The sequence below is a fragment of the Marmota marmota genome, unplaced genomic scaffold (assembly GCF_001458135.2).
Source record: "Marmota marmota marmota unplaced genomic scaffold, marMar, whole genome shotgun sequence".
In the NCBI taxonomy this organism is placed as follows: domain Eukaryota; kingdom Metazoa; phylum Chordata; class Mammalia; order Rodentia; family Sciuridae; genus Marmota; species Marmota marmota.
In genome coordinates, this window is record NW_025999900.1 from 6,630,645 (window position 1) to 6,654,202 (window position 23,558).

The 23,558-nt window shown below is 39.1% G+C and overlaps 1 protein-coding gene and 1 pseudogene across 2 annotated transcripts in view; one reads left to right on the forward strand and one right to left on the reverse strand.

Annotated features, from left to right (window-relative positions):
- The first annotated feature begins 866 nt into the window (after nucleotides 1-866).
- Arg2 (arginase 2) overlaps nucleotides 867-23,558 on the forward strand; it is a 46,826-nt gene continuing 24,134 nt past the window's right edge. Inside the window, exons 1-2 of one of the 2 annotated variants that reach the window (XM_015490398.2) lie at nucleotides 867-1,097; nucleotides 1,944-2,016. In XM_015490398.2, coding sequence (XP_015345884.1) covers nucleotides 987-1,097; nucleotides 1,944-2,016 — 184 coding nt within the window. In that variant the 5' untranslated portion in view covers nucleotides 867-986. Of the gene's footprint in view, nucleotides 1,098-1,124; nucleotides 1,449-1,943; nucleotides 2,017-23,558 lie in introns of those variants that run through there. The other variant, XM_048798564.1, reaches the window with a different exon arrangement.
- LOC125615185 lies at nucleotides 6,709-9,164 on the reverse strand (annotated as a pseudogene).

The following is a 23,558-nucleotide window of genomic DNA, read 5'->3' on the forward strand; positions in this document are numbered from 1 at the left end:
AAATATATATATATATATATATATATATATATATATAGAGAGAGAGAGAGAGAGAGAGAGAGAGTCCCTTCTTTGTAGAATTGTCGGAGGGTTAAAGTTCTTAGAATTTAGGTTGGTCATTATTAAAATACTGTTATTAGCTATTAAGACTTTAAGTAGTCAGTATTTTCAGCTCTTTAGCGTCCCTCAACTCTAGAAATAGTTCGAATACATTGGTTTATTTGGTTTTTAATAACCAGTGCTCCCGATATTCACGCAACAAATTGAAAACATCTAGAAGGTAATTGCTTGATAAATTCTAACCTCGCCATACGGTAGGTGAATCTTAACATGTCGGAGTCAGAGAGCTTTAATCTACATCTGATCTTCTAGTCTTAGATGCCCAAAGGTGGGGTGATGCCAGGACTTTGAGCTTCGAGATGGAAGAAAGCAGATGGATGCTGGCTTTGTCTAGGGTAGCCAATCGTGTGGGGTCCAGTCAGACCCCGGACGGCGCAGCCCAGCCAACCCTTGGTAGAGTTAGCAACGGAGGGGCGTGTATTTGCATGAAAAGAGAGGTTGTAGAGACTGTCAGTTTGTGTATTCCACCAAGTTCACGAACTCGGGGAGGGCGGGCCACTTCACATGAGAAGACACACCTGTCTGTCTCTGGGCTTTTATTGGCCGGCCCTTGATACAGCCTTCTAGGCATCAGCAGCAGGGGCGTGTCCCTGGTTGGGACAGCCAGCTCCAGGGTGGAATGATGTCATCGTAGGCGTGTCCCGAGAACCAAAGGAGCAGTGGGCGGGGCCTAAGGGAAGGTGTGCCGGGGGCTGGTTGGGGGCGCGGGCGGTGTGGCCGGGGCGGGGCCTAGGTGGCGGTGACGTCACGGGGCGGCGCGGTCCGGCTGGCGCCTATAGGTAAGCTCTGCGGCGGTCGGTGGCCCTCACTCGAGGCTGCCAGCAGCACCGACACACTTCTCTCTTGGCATCCCGGCGCTGCTGATCATGTCCTTGAGGGGCAGTTTCTCGCGTCTTCTTCGGATGCAAGTGCATTCTGTCCTGAAGAAGTCCGTCCACTCTGTGGCTGTGATAGGAGCCCCTTTCTCTCAGGGACAGGTGAGAGCTGGGAACCGACACTGTGGGCAGGATTTCCCGGCTCCCAGAACCTGGAGAAAGCGGCGGTGGGGTGCTGGGGGCCCGGAGGCGAGGCAAGGAGAGGTTGGGGCAACGGTGAGGGCGAGAGCTGGCGGTTTCCTGCGATTGGGCACCGGGAGAACACGTGGGATTTAGCCGGACCGAGATGAAGAGGGAGCGAAGGGGGGATGGATGGTGTCCCCAGAAAGAGCGAGAGAACGGTAGCCCCAGCCTGGGGTGATGGAACGGAGGAAAGGAGGAAGAGAGTTCCTTGGAGGGGCCGAGGAAGGCGAAACCCGCCACAATGCCCAGTGGAAAATCGACGGAGAGAAGGTGCGAGGAGGATCCATTCTTCCAGAAAGCATTAACCGGGAAAGAAATTGGCACTGTTCTCTCCCGGGGCGGGAGGACCCGAGGGGCTGTTTTGTTTTCTCTTCAATGAAAGAAACCTACAGTCGTAGAGGGCTTGCTCACTAGTGGCCAGGTCCCTGGCCCCAGCTAGCCACAGCCACACACACCCAACCCCCAGATCCTGACCTGTCTCAGCCCCTCCCTTGTTTTGGACTTTGCTGACCCTTCTCGCAGGAGGAAGTTGATTTAATCCAAGGAATGGAGTTGTTTCCCAGTGTAAAGGTTAGATAAAATGACCAGACCTCATAGATGGAAGTAATAGATGGAAGGACAGATGCTGTGTCAGGTTTTCAGAGGAGTCTATTAGGAACCAAGTGTAGTATTGCAGATTTCTGTATTTTTTTGTGAACTAAATTATGTGTGTGTGTTTTGCCCCCATCTTTCCTTCCATCTAACTGTAATTTGTGTGATTTGCAGAAAAGAAAAGGAGTGGAATATGGTCCAGCTGCTGTTAGAGAAGCTGGCTTGCTGAAAAGACTCTCTGCTTTGGGTAAGTGGCTGGATTTTATGTCTGTACAGGACTGTTAATGGACCACTTTGGAGTCTTCTCTCTCATTTTTTTTTTTTTTTTAATGGTACTGGGGATTTAACCCAGGGGTGCTCTACCACTGAGCTACATCCCAACCCTTTTTATTTTTTTGAGATAGGGCTTTTTTTTTTTTGCTAAGTTGCTGAGGCTGGCCTGGAACTTGTGATCCTCCTGCCTCAGCCTCCCGAGTTGCTGGGATTTCAGGTGTGTGCCACTGTGTTGGGCTTGGAGTCTTCTCTCTTATATCCACAGCCTACAGTGTCATCTATGTACTTGGGAACAATCTGCCACATTTATCTCCTGTTCTTTGGATTACATCTGCAGTTTAAGATCTATCAGGGAGTCTTTAGGGAAAGTTGCAATAAAGAGTTGATGTGGAAGTCCAGGGGTGAAATGAGGCTGGGCCTGGGACAAGCTGCTAATGGCATGCATCAGGTGCTGAGAACACTTTCACCAGCTTTTTTTTTGTTGTTGTTTTTTTTTTTTTTTAGACCTGGGGATTTAACTCAAGGGAGCTTTACCTGAGCTACATCCCATTCCTTTTTATTTTTTATTTTGCAACAGGGTCTCATTAAGTTGCTTAGGGCCTTGCTAAATTTCAGAGGCTGGCTTTGAACTTGCAATCCTCCTGCCTCAACTCCTGAGCCGCTGGGATTACAGGCATGCACCACCATGCCCAGCCTTGCTTCAGCTTTAACTGCACTCAACATTTTCCCCTACAGTTATAGCTTTCAAAACTCAGTCTTGAGATGCTTATGAGTCATCAGTCTCAACAGTTTCCTCTCTTCAAATTCATTTCCTCTCTAGGGTTCATGGCTTTGCATTACTGTAAGCAGGGTGTAGAGCTGTGTTTTTCAAACCTACCTGATTAGAAGATCACCTGGGTTACTCATTAAAAATATAGGTTCCTAGACTCCTCCATGGAAGAGTCTGGTTCATTGGGTCTGAGGTGGGACCCAGATATGTGCATTTTTCTTTTTGCTTTCATCTTTTTTTCCCCTGTGATACTGGGGATTGAACCTAGGGGGTGCTCTACCACTGAGTTACATCCCTAGTCCTTTTTTCATTTTTTATTTTGAGACAGTGTCTTGCTAAATTTCCCAGGCTGGCCTTAAACTTGCAATCCTCCTGCTTCAGCCTCCTGAGTAGGTGGGATGACAGGTGTGTGCCACCGTGCCTGACAGATATAAGCATTTTTACAAGCCCCTCAGATAACCAGTCTTAAAAGTTGCAGTCTTGTAATTAGGATAGTACTTCAAGTTTTTAGAAACAAAAGTAAATCTGATCCAAAGATAAATGCAATTTGTATAGTAATGACATCTTTTAGTAACAGGGTACCAAATTTCATAACTTTATAGATAGGAAGGTTCTCCTTATGTCTAACCCAAATATTTCTGGCTGATACTCAAGGTCATTTCCTCCATTACATATTTTTTTCTAGTACTGCAAATTCCAAATATGTGGCAGCAGGGTGATCTGGAGATAGGATCACAGAATTCCTCTAAAATCTCTGCTGATGAGTCCATTACACGGATCAGTCATCTCCTTCCAAAACCTGCAGGAATAATGAAGTTACTGAAATCATCTAAAGTTGAGGTGTATGCCTCCACCTTTATAAGGATATGACGACTCAGATTGAATATTCAAAATTCTTCTCTGTTCAATAATTGCAGTTTCTTCTTCAGTAGTATCTCCTTCTTAGTCATTTTAATAACTCACCAAGTTCACTACCAAAGTGAAAGATAAACTGCTAAGATTTGGTCTTTTTATTTTTTACAGTGCTAGGGATCCAACCCAGGGACTCAAGACCCTAGGCAAGTGCCCTTTCACTGAGCTACACCCCAGTTCTGGTCTTCTTTTATGTGTCAAGGTAGCTACTGGGAGGAGGTTTTTTTGTTTGTTTGGTTTTGGTGTTGGGGATTGAGTCCAGTGTGTTTTACCACTGAGTTACATCCCTAGCCCCTTTTTGTTTTTTATTTTGAGATAGTCTCACTGAGTTGCTGAGGCTGGCTCCGAACTTGCAGTCCTCCTGCCTCAGCCTACCGAGTCATTGGGATACAGGCATATGCCACTGTGCCTGGCTTGGGAGGAGGTTTTTATTCCTGCTTATTAATGAAGATACTGTCTCTTAAAATAGCTTGTATATACTCTGCCTTTTCAAAAGAATCATTTTACACTGAAGACAACAATCTCTGGTGATCACTGTTTTTATATACCAGATAAATGTCTGCAGCCCGTCTAACAAACTGGGCCAGGCATTGCTCAAATTGCTGTTATCTCTAGGTCCTGTCTTCAAGAGACTCTTACCAGAAACAGGTTAGGCCTCTTTAGAGAGAAGCGGCACACTGATAACGGCTTCCTTCATTTATAGACCTCTTTTCTGTCCATCTCTTAGTAATTTTCCACTCCAACCTGGGGGAGGCCCTTTTCCTTTAAATACTATTCCCTCTACTTTTTCTTTTCCCTTTAAACTCCCAATCTAAAGTAATAGTAAAGCTTCAGTTTATTTTGCCTTCCTTTTCATATTTTTTTTTCAAATTTTGTAGTTGTATTTGTACCTAGCTGCTGATTGGTAGGCCAGTATCACCAGCTGTCCAAAATAGAATCTCATTGCATATTAATAAGATTGTGGCACTCAGCAGATTTCCAGCACATGGTTTTGGCTAATCTCCTGGAATATGTTGGAGAAAAGTACCATGAGTAGTTTCATTGCTCTGCTCCTTAACAGTACCAAAATAACTTACCATCCTTCTAGTACTTTCAAATTAGCATGGGTCAAATTTCAAAGCATGAGTAGCAGGCTGGGGAAACCCAAAAAAAAGGAGAGAGAGAAGGTAAATTTCCTTAATTCCTTTGTTCTTGCCTTTTGCTCTGATGTCACTAGCTGCTCTTCTGTGTTGCTATGGTGTCACGTAAACTTCCTGTTTTCTTGGGTGAATGTATTTATTTGACTTAGTGTCTGGACTTGTTTTTCCATTTCCCTGGACTCAATAGGGCATGGTGTTTCTCACAGGTAACCATTTATTTTAGTACATTAAGAGGGCTGGACAGAAATGAAGAGAGATGGCTCTGGCAAAGCTCAGAGGTAGGGCTGGGGTTGTAGCTCAGTGGTAGAGCGCTTGCCTGGCACGTATGAGGCATTGGGTTCAATCCTCAGCACCATATAAAAATAAATAAATAAGATAAAGGTATTGTGTCCATCTACAACTAAAAAAAAATGTGTTAAATAAAAAAATCTCAGAGGCAGTCCATCTGCTCCTGATTCTAGTTAGTTCTGATGTCCACAGCAGTTTGTCTTTTTCTCATTAGAAGTAGATGAATGTCTGTGGGTAAAGATAGCTGTAAGTCAAGATTAAGGCTGTAAGTCTCTATCTTTTTAATTCTGGTAATTTGATTCAGCTGTGCTACTGAAGAAGCCACAGTCACTGAGAAATCTGTTCAAATGAGCTTGCTTCTGACCAGGCTACAAGTCCTGGTGTCCAGAAAGTCATTTGTGGGTTATTCTGGTTCCTCTCAATTAGACTAATGACACTTATTCTTCCTAATCTACTTGGCACTCTAACAGATAGAACAAGAATCTCTTTGGTTGAGACAAGTTGAGAACCAAGAAACTAGTTTGCTTCCACAAGAACTGCTGATAAGAGGACCTGAGATAGTTGTTTAAATATAAAAATCTTAAGTAAGAGAGCTGTTCATTTGGGACAGATCAATATGTGAGTTCAGGCATCTGTATTTGCTTCCAACAGTTGGTAGAGGACTTTAGGAGTCACGGGTTTAGTTGCATGATAGTGATGCGTTAGCCTGGCTTCCTTCCTGCCATTCCTCTGAAGTTAGCATGGAGGGAATTTGTCTCATGACTTGGAAGAATGAAATCAATGGACACAGGGTGAGAGCAAAGTAACAGAATTTATTAGAGTAATAGAAAGCAGACTCCCAAAGGGTAGAGGACTCAAGAAAGGGATACTGAAGAGTAGCTATTATATAAGTGTTTATATGAATCTAAGGGTTAAGGAAACTAGCCTCCTACCCAACCCTGGGAAAGGCTCTCAGAGTCCACAAGCTCTTCATGTGCTCTTTGGTCTGATCATGTTTCCCTGCTCCCTTGTTTTGATGAGGGTCCACTATAAGTTTTTTCTGTTTCTATAGGAATCAGCCTGACCTGGATGAGACCTGGTGTGTGTTCTCAGCCTGGCTGAATAGAAACCTGACCTTGAAGGAACCCAAGTTTTCTGCCTGTCCATTTTAACCCTTTCTCCTGCCTCAAAACTACCTAGAGAAAGCTCAGATTTGTCAGCCTTTATTTTATTGGATTTTTTATCACCTAGATGACTGCTTTGTTCCTAAATAGTCTCCTCTGATAGCTAATACTACTCTCTCTTGGCCTCCTTTCTTCATTGAATTGTGGGGGGTTCTTCTTCCTAACCCTCATGTTGAGGTCCCCAGTGTTATTCCTGCCATTTTCTGATGAATGTGACCAATCTCATCCACTCCCCAATTACTCTCAACAACTTTGACCTTCCTCTAGAAAGCCAAGTTTACTCCTCTACCTTTGTTTTAAGTAGCCTCACTTCAATTTTACAGATATGTTAAACCCATCATGTTTAAAAAAATGTTCATTTTATCTTCTCTCTCAAATCTACTTTTTCTGCCGTCTTGTCATTATTTCACACTGTCACCCATTATCTAGTTACTCAAGTCAATTCAAAGAACATCACAATTATTTTCTTTCCCTTTTGCTTCTTAAATCAGTTGATCACCTCATCTTATCTCCTAAATGATTAGATTCCTTCTCCACAATACTGCTCAAGTTTTGTTCCTCTTTTCACACCTGAATATAACTTTCAAATGGTATCTCGTGTCCTCTTTTTTCATTCCTCACTTTAACCTTCTTCAGTGCTACCATAATGGTATTTCCCCCCCCCCCCAATTAATGCTAAATACCTTTTATTTGAAATTTACAAGCCACATTTCCAAGGCATCTTGTGTTTTAAAGCAGTGATTCTCATCTATGATTAAGACGTTCTAAGGTGTTTTGGATCATCAAGAGCAACATAAAATCTTCAAAACAAAACTAGTTTTAAATCTATTTTATTTAAAACCATTTACAAATAGGCCAAATATCACTCAGCCTAAGAAAACATCAACCTTTTATACTTCAACAATATCATAGTCCAAAAAGACTAATACTTATTGCTGATTCAGTTCACAATATTATCCCTTCTCAGGCAGCAGTGCTGTGTCTAGAAATATTTTATGGTCGCCCTTTTTTTAATATTTATTTTTTAGTTGTAGTTGGACACAATACCTTTATTCTATTTATTTATTTTTATGTGGTGCTGAGGATTGAATCCAGGGCCTCGAATATGCTAGGCGAGTACTCGACTGCTGAGCCACAACCCCAGCCCCTTTATGGGCATCTTTTATGGGCATCAGAGATTGACAGAGCCATAAGGCATGGCCCTGCCTACAAGAAATTTACAGTGTAGCCTGAAAGACAGGAAATATACATAACAGACAAACGGAACTGGCTCCAAGTCCACACCTCTTTCTTAACAGGAGCTGTTACCCATATAAGTCATCATGTGTTTTAGCAAATGAGCCACAGGAATAGCCTAGCAATTAGGTGCTGCACTGAGTTTCAACTTGACATATTGAAAAGAAAGAGTGCATTTTATTTTATATTTTTGTGGTGCTGGGGATTGAACCCAGGGTCTCACATATGCTAAGCACACGTTCTACCATTGAGCTACAGCCTCAGCCCCCAAAAGGACTTATTTAATTCACTGATATTTGTGTTCACTCATGTTTTCACTCAGTTGAATCAAGAAAGAAATGTAACTCCAAGACAACTGTACTCTAATGTTTGCTGTACCAAATGAAAGAATGGATTGTCCATGTCCTAGAATTTCTCATAGTTCCACATCCTTATGTCAGATTCAGTAGTTGCTGCTAAACCAATGTACAAATTCAGAAAGTGTGTAGATAGAGCCCCATCCTACTTCAGGATCCATGCTGATGAAATAATTCAAGTTCATTTTGGAGTTTCCAGTTTCAATGCAAGGGTATGGTGGAGGAGGCTCTCTCTAGTTCCCACTGGAGCCTTTCATGTGAGATTGATCAGAAGCAAAGTTTTTCAGATAGGATTCTACGTGGATCACTCTAAATTTCCCAGATCACAGGTCCATTTCCAGGTCTTGCTTGCTGTTTACAGATAGGTGTCATCTTCTCTTTTGATATGAAGACAGCATAACACTCTTCCAAAGGATACTGATTGTGGTTTTTGATGTATTCATAGAGCTTCCAAATATATTCAATAGCCGCTGCTATAGACCCAGGTGTCCTGTGGGGGTGCTGGCTGGCTGGTAGAGGGTGGTGGCAGCAGCGTCCTCCTCCATGGCCTGGGACTCACCAATAGGACCCACCGAAGGAATCCATTGGTACACAGCTCCAGAGTGGTACTTCTAAAATGCTAATCTGTATTCTTCCCATGGCTAGCTGACGTTCTTTCTTTACTTTTTCTTTCCAGAGCCAGGAATTGAACACAGGGGATTGATTCAGCATGCTAGACTCAGCTACACTGACAGCCCCATGGAGCTCTTTTAAATGCAGCCATGCATCTCAGGCCTGTCATTCATATACCACCAGTGCTAACTTGCCATATCCATAGTCTGCTTGTATTATTTATTTTAGTTGTGTTTTTTTTTTTTTTTTGGTTCCAGGGATTGAATCCAGGGGTGCTTAACCACTGAGCCACATCCCCAGCCCTTTTCTGTATTTTATTTAGAGACAAGGTCTTGCTGAGTTGTTTAGGGCCTTGCTAAGTTGCTGAAGCAGGCCTTGAACTCTCGATCCTCCTGCTTTAGCCTCCTGAGCTGCTGGGATTTCAGGTGTGCGCCACCGTGCCTTGCAGTGTTTTTCTTAATATTGGCTTTAAAGCTTCATACTTTTAAAACATAGCCTGCCCCTATAATGAACTGTGAAGTCTCAAGATTTACACTAGTACATTTTAATGCTTAAAGCATTTGAATGCTTTTATATTTGGGTATTTTTCTTTCAATCACTAGTGGTATCTGTTCTGCACTTACCAACCGATAGGAGAGATCCTGCATAATTTGACCCTCCCTGCCTCTTATACTTACTTCCACACATTCCACCTTGTTTTTATTGAAGTTAAGGCTATAGCCACTTGACCAAGGATCCACCAACAGAAGAACTCATATTAAATTTTAATTTGAAATTCAAGAATAAAGGTCAGCTAAGGATTCTTTCTCCTTTCTCTGGTAGTGGAGGCCACGGCAGCAATAGTATCTTTCACTGGACCATTTAGCAGTGTGGTGTTTGGTTGTTAGGGGGTGGGGGTCATTAGTCCTGGTAGTGGGCATTTAAACAGACTTAGATTTTATTTATTTAGTGGTATTGGGGCTTGAACACATGAGTGTGGTTCTGCCACTGAGCTAAATCCCTAAACTTTTTCAATTTTTATTATTTATTAATTATTATAGTAATTATTATTGCAGTACTGGAGGTTGAACCCAGGGGTACTTTACCATTGATTTTATATCCCCAGACCTGTTTATTTTTTATTCTGAGATGGGGTCTCCTTAAGTTGCCAAGGCTGGCCTGAATCTTTTGATCCTCTTGCCTCAACCTTTCAAGTAGCTAGGATTACAGGTGTGTGCCACACCAGACATTTTTAAAAATAATTTTTAAATATATTTTTTGTTGTTGTAAATGGACACAATACTTTTATTTTGTTTTATTTATTTTTATGTGGTGCTGAGGATCAAACCCAGTGCCTCACATGTGTGAGGCAAGTGCTCTGCCACTGAGCTGGCGCCTGGCTTTTTTTTTTTTTTGTATCAAGGATTGAACCCAGGGGTATTTAAGGTTAACCACCCGTCAAAGCCCTTTTAAATATTTTTATTAGTGGCAGAGTGTTTTTTAAAATTTTTTTTAGATGTTGATGGACCTTTATTTTATTCATTTATTTATATGTGGTGCTGATAATTGAACCCAGTGCCTCACACATGCCAGGCAAGCATTCTACCACTGAGCCACAACCCCAGCCCTAGAGACAGAGTCTTGCTGAGTTGCTCAGGGCCTTGCTAAATTGCTGAGGCTGGATTTGAATTTGTGATCCTCCTCCCTCAGCCTCCCAAGTTGCTGGGATTACAGAGGTTTTATTTTTGAGATAGGGTCTTGCTGAATTGTCCAGATGGGTTTGAATTTATAAATCCTCCTGCCTTAGCCTCCTGAGTAGCTGGGATTTCAGGAATGTGCACCTGAATCAGATTTATATTTTCTTAAAGATTGGGACTAGGGCTGGGGGTCTAGCTCAGTGGTAGATAATGTATCTAGCATGTATGTGCAAGGCTTTAGGTTTAAGCCTTAGTACTGCAAAAACAAAAACCCAAAATCCAGAGAGATTCTGGGAATGACCCCTGAATTTAATTATTTTGTTTTTCTGCTAAATTAGGCAGAACAGGTTTCTGTTGCTTGCAATTTAAAGATCTTAACTGATAAACCTGTTTAAAAGTTCTAGTAAGAAACAAGTTACCACAAGGACTGCGCCTGGCTTTTTTTTTTTTTTTTTTTTTTTTTTTTTGGCTAGCAAGGTTCTCTTATGAAAGAATCAGGGTCTTGATTCACTCTGGTACAAGCCCTTCGTCTCATGGCCCTGAAGAATGCCAGAGCAGGCACTGATCCTGGTTGTTGTGGTTTATATATGAAATGTCCCCAGTAAAGCTCATGTGTGAGACAATACAAGAAAGTTTAGATGTGAAATGTTTGGGTTATGAGAGCTTTAACCCAATCAGTGCATTAATCCACTTGATTAATGGGTGCTAACTGCAGGGAGGTAGGGTATAGCTAGAGGAGGTAGGTAACTGGGGGCATGCCTTTGGGGTTTATATTTTGTCCCTGATGAGAGGCATGCTCTCTCTGCTTTCCATTGGTCATGTCCTGAACTACTTTCCTCTGCTACCCTCACCCCTGGCCCAGGGCAATGGAGTTGGCCATCTATGGACAGAGACCTCTGAAACTAAGAGCCAAATAATTTTTTTTTTCCTCTAAAATTGTTCTCAGATCTTTTGGTCACAGCAGTGAAAAAGCTGACTAAAACACTGGTTTATAGGTTGAGTTACACTAAATCTTAGACCTCAGCCCAAACTTACTGAGCCAAAACATGAAAGAAAGAGATCCACATATGCTTAAAATACTCAAAATTACTGGTAGAGAGAATGTTTCAAAGTTAACTTTCATATGGTTTCTATAAATATCAAGCAAGAGCTTCCAGAAGAAGTTTTTTTGAATATGTTTTATTTGATCTTCAACATTGGGATACAATTTTTGAAGATGCCAATAAAAATAATTACCCATGAAAGATGCTTTAAAATTTAAAACAATTTCACATATGTGAATTATTTTGATTCTCAACATGATCTTGTGTGTTATCATTTATATCTTACATATGAGGTAATTATCCATATGAGTTAACTGAGGCTTGATAAGAGTAGGAACTTGCTCCAACTACAGGCCAGTAAATTGTGCATCCAAAATTCACTCTCAGCTTTCCACGTCCCACCTTTTAAATTAATTCCTTTGTGACTTTGTTTTTCCTTTTTTTTTTTTGTCCCTCACTAAGGATGGGAGAAATTCCTCACAGTACTTGAACTATAAAAGTATTTGGAAAAAAATTATTCACTATAGGAATAATTATTCACTATAGGAATTGTCATATGCAATATTTATACAAGTTATCACCATTTTTTTTTTGGTACCAGAGATTGAACTCAAGGGCACTTGACCACTAAGCCACATCCCCAGCCCTATTTTGTATTTTATTTAGAGACAGGGTCTCACTGAGTTGCTTAGCGCCTCTCTTGCTGAGGCTGGCTTTAAACTCATGATCCTCCTGTCTCAGCCTCCCTAGCCACTATATTACAAGGGTGCACCACACCATATTTTGATATATCACAATTGCATATATCACTTTGTAAGTCAATCAGTGGAAGTAGTCTAAGATTCAAAATTTTAATGCCTAACTTTCACATGGGGGATAGAGAAAAAAATATGAGTTCAATTATGTTGCAAATGAACATCTTGCAACATATAAACAGCTAAAAACACATTATGCCACAAGGCTCTAATAAAAAAATTAAAACAAGAAAATAACCTGTCACAAAACCTGAGTATACTAAGAGCCAATAAAAAGATATGAAAATAGGATTCCCCAGAGAGACTTGGGAATTTACAGGTCATTTTCCTGGATGGTGAAGTTTGTAAAGAAAGAAAAATTTGAATAAGAATTGGTTTAGAATTAACAATGTTGAAGGTCATTTACTGACATCTGCTCTTATTTCTCAGGGCTTTTAAAATTTTTATTTCATCAGTTTCTCATTCTCTGTAGTATCATGAAAACAAACACCTGCTTGTCAAAGAATGCAGTTTATTATTTGGTAGTGGAAACCTGCATAAAAAGGCAGATATGAGGACATTAAATGGGGATTTTTCATTCTTATCATTCATCACAAATGTTCAGCTTGAAATAAGAGAACATATGGGAAAGAATCAAAAGCCCAAACGATCATAAATGTTCCCCAAACAAGAAATTCCTGACATTCTGCAGTGGAATCATACATAGGTTTGAGCCTATCACTGACAAGCTGTGGATCTCATAGGTACATCTGAGGGCTCTTTGCTAACTACAAACATTGTGGAGTTCTGATACAAGAGTCATTTTAAATGCAATGACCACAGATGACATCAACCAGGTGAATGAGTTATTAGAATTATGCTGCGCAAAATGATAGTCAAACATTGTGTTTACACTCTTCTCTGAATCATGGACCATCTGGAGCACACTGCCAAACTTATCTAAGTTTTGGGATGGTGAGTGGCAGCTTTGGGTAGGTCAGATTGCTTTCCCTGAGTTTTGCTTTTGTTGTCATGGAAGTCACTGGGGTCTGAAAAGTAGTGGCCTTGAGCAATAAAGTTATAAACAGGGACAGAAGCTTGCATCTCCCCATCCCCCCTTTCTGGATACTGGTAATGATAATGGCGTGAGTGTTCAGGTGCAGAGCCATTGGGAGTCTATATGGAAATACTGGCAGCCCCAACAGCCAAGACAAAAGAAGTGGCTATTGATATCTATTGTGTTCCATGAAATATGCAAGATTTGCTTAAATTATTATTAAATTTACATACAAAACCTTTGAACAGTTATTATTTTAGAGGGAAGTTTTCTGAACAAAGAGGAATGCAACACTCCTTATTGCCCCCACTTAATAGATACCAGAATAAAGATCTCAGCAGATAGATAGGAGAGTGCTTGATCCAAAAGACAAGGGGGCCTGGCTAATTTAATTTTTTTTATCCCTTCTACATAAACACATACTGGCAAAGCACTGTACATACATTAAACCATTTTTCTAGATTTTGAACTGTCTTCTTTGACTTCAGAATGGATTTGGGAATAATGGGGCTGAATTAAAGCAGAGACTGTAGGCATGGGAGAGAGAACTCATGCAGAATAGCCTTTGTAAGATTCTTTTTCTTCTCCCTTGGGTCCCATTTAACACTTTTCAAAGTCTGGTGACCTGGATGACTGCTCTTCCTTTTTCCCCTTCAGTTATCCCCACTGGAATGATTGCTGGACTCTAAAGAATGAGTTAATCTGGTCAATTCTTTCCCCATCACTATAAAAATAGTGACATTAATTTCCTTTGAGGGTAATTTGGAGAAATGAATTGGAAATTAGGAACACAGTGAATTCTCTAAGGGAGGGTTCCACAGGAGAAGTAGAACAGCTATTTCTTTAAATTTTCTGCCAGAATGGCAAATCGTTTCCTCTTGTTTCTGCCTCATAATGTTTTTTCTGGGCTTAAATACATATTGTTCACATAATTGGAATAGCCTTGTAGAGATATATGTCTCAATCATTTTTGCCAGATAGAATGAAGGCTATGGCATTGGCTCAGGTAATGTTTCTGTTTAGGCATGTCATTGCTGGTAGATGTTTAGATATGCTGTTAATTGATAACTGAGCTATAATGATTTCTGCCATCCAATGTGCAATTAGTTGCCCTACCCATCTCAACTATATAATTTAATATTTTTTTATAACTTAATTTTCTTTATTTATTTTTAAGTGGTGCTGAGGATCGAACCCAGTGCCTCACACGTGCTAGGCAAGCATTCTACCACTGAGCCACAACCCCAGCCCCATAATTTAATATTTTAAGAACACAGTTAAAGCTAACATGTTTATGTGCTGTAACTATTTTTGTATTATTGCCATTGAGTAGTTTTTTTCTCAGATATATATTTTCCTAATTGTAGAGAAAGCCAGCCACTCACTTGCCTTGAGGTAAAGCAGGAAAATGCTCAGTTTGCTTCTTATAAAATACAAGAATCATTATGCAAGCACTCTGCTTACCATAGAACTGTTTTCCATATTGGCAGGACGTGTGAAAAAGTAAAAATAAGGAAAATTTGACATTTATTGATTGCCGTGAAAATACATTAATCTTACCACCATAATAATAAAGTTTGTGTGGAAATAATTCTCAAGTAATCTTTCCTGATAGAAATGTGATTTTAAAACCTATGGCTTAATTACAATCTCAAACTACTTTAAGCTACTTTATTTTGGGGAACCTTAATTAGAAACTTGTGACAAAAATGAAATTATATGTAACTCAAAAATGCTCAGATGCAGTTCCCCCATGGAATATAGTATTCAAAGAGTCACTTTTTGAAAAACAAAAAAACTAAAGAGAAAAATTCCTACTAGAAATAGCCAGTCATAATTTGTTCTGTATTATATTTTGTAAAATGTTTATTTAGAATGCAGAAAATATTCTGTACACATTAAGACCTTATTGTAGGATCACCTGATAGATTTTTCTGAGTTTGGTTGTAAAATGAAAATTAAGAAAAATAAAGAATAGGAACTAGAGGGCTCTATGCTAATAAAGACAGATAAATATTGCCTTCTCAATTGTAGTGGTTGAGGAGGATGATCTTTGCATTTAGAACATTCAATGTAATAGAATATTTGCTGGGCAACAAAATTTGCCTCAAGAAATTTCAAGAGATCAGAATCATGAAGAATATATTCTATGATCACTCTTATCATGAAGAGTATAAATTCTATGAGATGCCTACAGAGCCCTGGAATATTAAAAATTAGTGAACACACTTTTATATAAACAATCCTTTGGTTAAAAAGAAATTAAAAGATGACTTAGAAAATATTTAAATTCAAATGATAATGAAAACATAACAGACCAAGCTTTGTGGGCTGCAGTTAAAGCAGAGGTTAGAGAAAAATAAGTATCTTTAAAATTAAAGTGTATATTGAAAAAGATTTCTACACTTCAATTATCTAAGTTTCTACTTTAAGAAACAAATGAAGAACATGTTAAAGTCAAGCAGGAAGAGAAAAGAAACAACAAAAAGAACAGTGATGGTCAATAATAGAGAAAATGGAAATAGAAAAAAGAAAATCAAGTCAAATTTGCTTTAAAAAGATTGTTAAAAGAGACAAACTTATAGCACAATGATTCAGAAAAAGAGAGAAAACTGAATTATCAGGAACGCAGAATTCACATTAATATTTATCATTAAATTTTGTTGACAGGGCTGTAATGTTTGGAATGCATAGTAAAGAAGTCAATTTTTCAAAATAAATGTAAAAAAGTTTCCATTAATGTTCTCAAGATGGGGCTGGGGATATAGCTCAGTTGGTAAAATGCTTGCCTTGCATGCACAAGGACCTGGGTTCAATCCCCAGCACAATAAATAAATAAATAAATAAAACATTCTCCAGAGAATTTTGGGAGGGGATGTGTGTTGAGATAGACATATAACAAGTATTTAAAGAGTATATTAGTAGATCAATGATTGGGACTAGCAAAAATGTTAAGAATGATGGGGGATGGTTCTCTTATTAGTTATTAAAACTTTTCATAAGGAATAGAAATTGGAATAATGTGGCCCTTTAAAAATAGAAATACTTAGGCTGGGGTTTTAGCTCAGTGGTAGAGCGCTTGCCTAGCATGTGTAAGGCACTGAGTTTGATTCTCAACACCACACACACACAACAAAAAAGTCCACTGACAACTAAANTTTTTTTTTTTTTTTTTTTTTTTTTTTTTTTTTTTTTTTTTTTTTTGTATAGTCAAAGTTTTCTCTCTCCAGGACCTTGATCATAAATTTATTTTCTTTTCAAAGTTTCATCCCCATCATTAGTGTTGGACACAATCTTCTTTTTTTTCAATATTTATTTTTTAGTTGGACACAATACCTTTATTTTATTTATGTATTTTTATGTGGTGCTGATGATGGAACCCAGGGCCTTGCATGTTCTAAGCGAGCATTCTACCGCTAAGCCACAACCCCAGCCTGGACACAATCTTCTTATCAGTTAATATAACCCAGGTTACAATTTCTTTGGCCTTTAATCTGGGTCTGTATCTTAATTCCATTTCATTTAAGCAGTTCCTTGTTCAGTTGGCACTTTGATTTTTTTTTTGGTACTGGGGATTGAACCCAAGGGCACTTAACCACTGAGCCACATCCCTGGCCCTTTTAATTTTTTTTTATTTTGAAACAGGGTCTCACTAGGTTGCTTATATCCTCACTAAGTTGCTGAGGTTGGCTTTTAGTTTGTGATCCTCCTGCCTCAGCCTCCCATCCTGCTGGGATTACAGGTATGCACTGCCATGCCCAGCAGTACTTTGATTTTTGAAACATCATATTCACTAATGTGACTTCTTGAAAATATCAGCTACAGTCTAAATAAGCTTACAGACATCTTCAAGTTCGGGACTTATGTTGGTCAAATAAAGACAGCCAAAGAAGTGTGGCCTTCTAGGGAACTACCAGAATGATCAATGTTGCTGCATCCTGCACAGCAAGGGATCAGTAAACCAACGGAGGTATGAACCAGCTGATAAAATTAAAGGTCTGAAGAAATATTTAGAAATAAAGACAAAGACATAAAAATAGTTTAATGGGGGTGGATGGGTGTTGGTGGATGGATCAGACCTTAAGGGTCTGATGTCTCTAGCAAAGAAAAGCCCATCATCTTTTATTTATAGGTAAGCACATCAAAGGGATTTATTGTAAGAGAAAAACTTCTTCAAAATAAACAAAATGCGAAGTTGAGCACCAGGCACAGGCTAATCAGGCTTATCTACTTGCGCAACAGCTGGCGCCTCCAGTCTATTGAGTGTGCCCATATTTCTTCCACTCCAGGGCAGCAGGCATCAGAATTCAAAGCTATGGAACCCATAAATTCCGTGCCAAGCAAGGAATCTGCCCTATCAGCAGCAGCCACCTGCAAATGGGTGTGTCTTTCAGCAATGTTGCACCGAAAGATACCCAGAAGCTGCAGTCTGCTGTGGAGTTCAAAGCAATGATTTATTTGCTGTTCCTGACATATCAAATAATGACAATTCTCTCAAAATAAAAAATAAAAAGTTGCTTAGTGGTAGTGTATCCCTGTAATGCAATAAATAAATAAAACAATTTCTAAAAATTCAAAATTCCAACTAATGAATAGATAAGAAAAATGATACATTCAAACAATGGAATATTCAGCCATAAAAGGAATAAAGTACTAATTCATATGACAACATGGATGAACCTTGAAAATATTATGCCAAGTATGTCAGGAATATAGACACAAAAGGTCACAGGTATGATTGCATATGAAATGTCTAGAAGAGGCAATTATTGGTTCTCAGGGGCTAAGGGCAATGGAAAGTGACTGTGAATGGGTACAAGTTTCTTTTGTAGCATGATGAAGTTATATATATATATACATATATATATATATATACACATACATATACATACACACACACGTATGTATATATGTGTGTGTGTATAATTTTTTTTTTTTTTGGCAGGGGTAGGGGAGAGTACTGGGAATTGAACCCAGGGACACTTAACCACAGATCCACATCCCCAGCCCTTTTTTTATTTTTTTATTTTGAGACAGGGTCTTGCTATCTTGCTGAGGCTGGTCTCGAACTTGTGATCCTCCTGCCTCAGCCTCCTGAAATACTGGAATTACAGGTGTGCACCATCATGCCTGGCTGTCAATATTTTAAGAATCCTTGAATTATAATTTCTAAAAAGGTGAATTTTATAGTACGTGAATTAGATCTTATAGTAACCAAAAATTATATAGGCAGTTGTGATTGCTAAGGATATGTGGGACCTCTGAATTACCAGTACTGGTCTATTTTTGTGACTTGAGTATTAAAAGGTGTAGGGGCTGGGGATGTGGCTCAAGCAGTAGCGCACTCGCCTGGCATGCGTGCGGCCCGGGTTCAATCCTCAGCACCACATACAGACGAAGATGTTGTGTCCGCCAAATACTAAAAAATAAATATTAAAAAAATTCTCTCTAAAAAAAAAAAGGTGTATGCATTACAACTACTGTTTTACTTTATACAAGTTTGATATATTTGTTTTGTTTTTATATTGTGAAACATAACTTAAAAACCGTATACTTTTCAAATCATGTCTGTTGACAGATATGGATCTTAGGGTGCCAATCTTCTTTTTTCTTCTTTTTAATATTTATTTTTTAGCTTTAGGTGGACACAATATCTTTATTTTATTTTTATGTGGTGCTGAGGATTAAACCCAGTGCCTCATGCATGCCAGGCAAGCGCGCTACTACTTGAGCCATATCCCCAGCCCCAGGGTGCCAATTTTCAACTTCTTATTTATTTGGGGTATTAGGAAAAGAGATGAAGCTAGTGTTTTTGAGAGCTGTCTGAATAAGCCTTTGAGACAAAAATTGGTTTCTAGGTTGACTGAACAGCAACTGTCAGTGATCTTTTTGAATGGAGTTGGGGGCAGGCGGTGTATGACCCAGCAAATCCTTTGCTTCTACTACTCACTCTCTTCTATTGGACATAGTCTGTCTTTACAGTAAGGAGAAATAAAAACAGAAGGACCAAAACAAAACAAAACAAAAAAAGAAACAAAAAAATTTAGTCTAGGGTCTGAGTATGTGATTGGAAGCTAAGGTATTGGAATGAACTTGTTTAAGATCAGTAAAGTTTTTGTTTGTTTGGGTTTTTATTGGTACCAGGGATTGAACCCAGGGGTGTTCTATCACTGACATCCCCAGCCCTTTTTATTTTTTATTTTGAGACAGGGTCTTGCTAAGTTGCTTAGGGAGTCATTGAGTTGCTAAGTCTAGCCTGGAACTTGCAGTCCTCCTGCCTTACCCTCCCAAGTCATGGGGATTACAGGGATGCACCACCATGCCCAGCAAAATCAGTAAAGTTTTGAATTTCTCTGATTTGTAAAATTATTTGGATATGCTTTTGTTTTTGTTTAGTGATGCTGGGGATTGAACCCAAAGCCTCACTCATGAGATAATTGGTTATATTTTTAAAAGATTAAATGTCTAGCAAATTGACTTTATTTTTTCCTGTCTTAATCCATTTTATTTGTCTATAACAGAATACCTGAGTCTGGCCAATTTATAAGGAACTTATAAAGGCTTTTGGTTCTGGAGGCTGGGATGTCCAAGATCAAGGGCCTGTTTGCTGCATCATAACATAGTGAAAGACATCACATGGCAAGAAAGATCAAGAGATTGAATTTGCAGGCTCAAACTCTTTTAATTGGCATTTTATCCATTTGTTCAGAACCTGAACTCTTTCTGTTACGCCCCACCTTTCAACACTATTACACTGGGGATTAAATTTCCAACACATGCTTTGGGGAATAACACATTCAAACTATAACAGGGTTCAGCAGAACACCAAACCACTGCACTGCTTTGGACTTCATCTGAGCCACGCTGATCTTGGAGGAGGGTGGCGTGGAGGAATAGGAATGAAGGCCTGAATTGAGACATGGCATCTCTTTTGGTTCCCCCACTCTAAATCCTACTTGCATTGTCACTAATAGTTTCCTACTTCTTTGGCTTCAGTTTTGTATTTTCCAGTTTTCCTTTATATTGCAGATTCCTCTTAGAAAGTGAATATATTATCAATAATTTAGTAGTGCCTTAGTATATGCTAATATCACTGATGATGTACCAGAAAATGGGCATGTCTATTGGAATTTGGTAAGTTTCGATGTCTTTCCAGTTTATAAAGGTAGCAAAGATTATAACTTATACCTCTTATTTCAAAGTTGTTAGATATCTAACATTTTCCATGTAACATTTTCCACTATGCTAGGCATTTAAAATTACCACATTTCATAATTCGTAAAAATGCAAATCATGACTACCTCATAGCCATTAACATGGTTACCATAAAAAACACCAGAAAATGAGTGTTGAAGTGTTGGAGAGGATGTGAAGAAACTGGAAGTCTTGGGCACTGTTCACAGGAATGTAAAATGGTGTAACTACTATGGAAGACATGGTGACTGCTCAAAAAATTTTAAATAGAATTACCATGTGATCCAGCAGTTCCATTTCTGGGCATATACCCAAAAGAAATGAAAGCTGGGTCTTGAGGAGATATTTGTACGCCCAGCATTATCCATGATTGTCAAAAGGTGGAAGCCACTAAGTGTTCATTGATGAATGAATGGATAAACAAGATGGTAGGCAGACAATGGAATATTATTCAGTCTTTAAAAGGCAGGAAATTTTGACATATGCTGTGATATGGATGAACCTTCAGAGCAATATATTAAGTAAAATAAGCCAGTCATAAAAATGTAAGTACTGTTTATGGTTTAACTTATGAGGTTTCTTTTTCTTCTTCTTTTTTTTTTTTTTTTTCAATAAAACCAATCCCACAGCATTTAGTACATTGTTTTGATTTGTAAAAAGGCTAGGGAAGAGGGGAAAGAAGTATAGTCTGAAGAGGCTAGGAAACATTCCCAGGGTCATGAGGTCAGCAGTTTGGTTGAGAACCTCATTTCTTGCCATATACATCCTGAACTTCTTATTGGCTCAGTCAGCTGCCTTCTCAGCTTTGACTAAGGCTGAAGAAATGCAAAGTAGCACCATCATAAGATATATGGTCTTCATCTTCCTTTGAAGATCTTGTGTATTCCTAGTATCCTCCTCTCATGTTTCCCTTTTTTGCTCTTGCAAATTACCCATAATCCTCAAGCCCCTGTTTTTCTGACTTGAGTATGAATTCTCCAGACTTTCATCCTCTCATCTCCCAAATTACTTGCATTGACAGAGATCCTTTTTGTTCATCTCCCTCAAAGTATGAGTTTAATCACAGCATTAAATAAGATTACATGTGGTAAGAACCTAAAATATCAATGGCTTAAGAAAATTAGTTCATTTTAAACTCAGTCTGGAAAGAAGTAATTCAGAACTGGTTTGGTGGCTGTGTTCCTTCAGACGTAGATTCTTAACTTGTGCTATTGGCAAGATATCTACGTAATGGTCCCAGATGACTTAGTCTCATTTCTGGCACAAGATGGAAGAATGAAAAAAGAGGGTAAAGCAAGAACTTTTCCTTCCCAAGAAGTGGCTGCACGACACTTCTGCTTATCCTGTTGGCCAGAACTGGTCACATGGCCACATCCAGTTCAAGAAGCTGATCAATTAAGAGTTTTTTGCTGGGTGTGGTAGTGCTCACCTGTAATCCTAAAAGACTGAGGCAGGAGGATTGAAGGTTGAGGCCAGATTCAGCAACCTAGTGAGATTCGTCTCAAAGTAAAAAGTGCTGGGGATGTAGCTTAGTGGTAAAGTGCCCCTGGGTTCAATGCCCCACCCCCCAAAAAAGAGAAGTCATGCACCCAGCTAAAAATCTGTTGACAGAAAGAACAGACATTAGAGAACTAACCCTCAACTGCATCTCCCTGTGTTCTAGATTCCATCCTCTTTTGCCTTTGTGAGAGTTCTTGCTCTAGCATTTACACTTTTTCTTTCTTATAACTCAACTTGCTCTACTAACCTGTTTCTTCAATAATTAAGAATACAAATTTACCCATCTGCCACCTCCCTTGGCCTTAGGTAGCCCTTTAGCTATTGTCCAGTTATTTTGTTACTTCAGAACCACCTTCCTGGGCCATCATTGGAATAAAACTAGTTATGTTGAGATTCCCAACTACCTGCTTTCTAAGATAGTGGGTGCTGTGACATTCACCTTATTTGACATTATTGAACACTGCTTCCATACCGAAAAGGATGCTACTCTCTGGTTTTAACTCTTCAGGTTCATTTAGAGAAAAAGAGGTAGATCCTCTTTTTCTACCTACCCATTTCACATTGCGTTTTTAGGAATCTGTCTTTGATCCTCTTGCTTATACTTAGTTGGTGGTCTGTTCATTTCCATAGCTTTACTGTCCTCTCTGTGCTTCAGAGTTTTATCTCTAGCACTCATTTCTCCTCCCAGCTCCAAACCTGCACACAAGATGTCTTCCATGTACTTTCTCTTTTTCTTTTTTAAGCTTTTTTTTTTTAGTTGTAGGTGCACACAATACCTTATTTCATTTGTGTGTGTGCTGAGGATCGAACCCAGTGCCACAGGCATGCTAGGTGAGTGCTCTTCCTCTGAGCCACAATCCCAGCCCTGTATCTCCTCTTTTTAATTTTTTATTATGGAAGTATTCAAACATAATGACAGTAGGTAGTGACATAGTCAGCTCTATATAGCCTTCAACCAGCATCAGCTATTGTCAGTCACATGGGTGTTTTCCACCTACCTCCAGACCATGTTGAAGCAAAGTACAGACATTGGATTATTTCCTTTGCAAGTTTCATTTTTGTATCTTTAAAACCGAAATTCTTTAAAACTTAACAAAAATATAATTATTACACCTAAAATAAGTTAATTTCAAATATACAGTTTTGGGTAATCTCCCAATTTGGAAAACCTCTCCACAAAGGTAGTAGAGAAAGAAAACACTTTGTTATTGAATAAGCATGAAACCAGAATGTGATGTAAGTCACAGGCAATCTGCTAAGAGATTACACAGACCATGGAAAGCTCATATTTTTATTTAGTTAAGCAGGAACAATCCATTACAAAATGTTTCCATGGTAAACAATAGCCAAGCTTCAAGAAAGAGGACTCAACAGTATTTCTTTCATACAAAGTGCATGCTAACTGAATCATAGAAATTGGAGTTGATGACCTGTGTTAAAAGCCAAAATTGATTAGCTTTACCTGGAGGGAAATGCATTTCTCATACCTTAATTGAGATGGTAGTTTTGCAAACTGGAGCAAAATGCCTGCCACCTGTGCCTAGGGAAAGTAGTTTCATTCTCTCCCATAGGAACTGGGAGGTTGTAGCACTTATCTCCCTAGGTGTTTATATTTCCAGAAGATGGCTCCCAGGTGACGTGATATTATCAGCCATTGGGTATTGCCTAGAATTGGTCTATTGACTCATTTCCATGTCTACATATTTTCAGCAGAAGGGTCCCTAACACTTCAATGCCAACAAATCCAAAACAATTTCCCTGTCATCTTCTTCACTTCCTTCCCCAGTCTCTTTCTCTTTTATATTTATTTTAGTTTTTTGAGACAGAGTCTTACTGT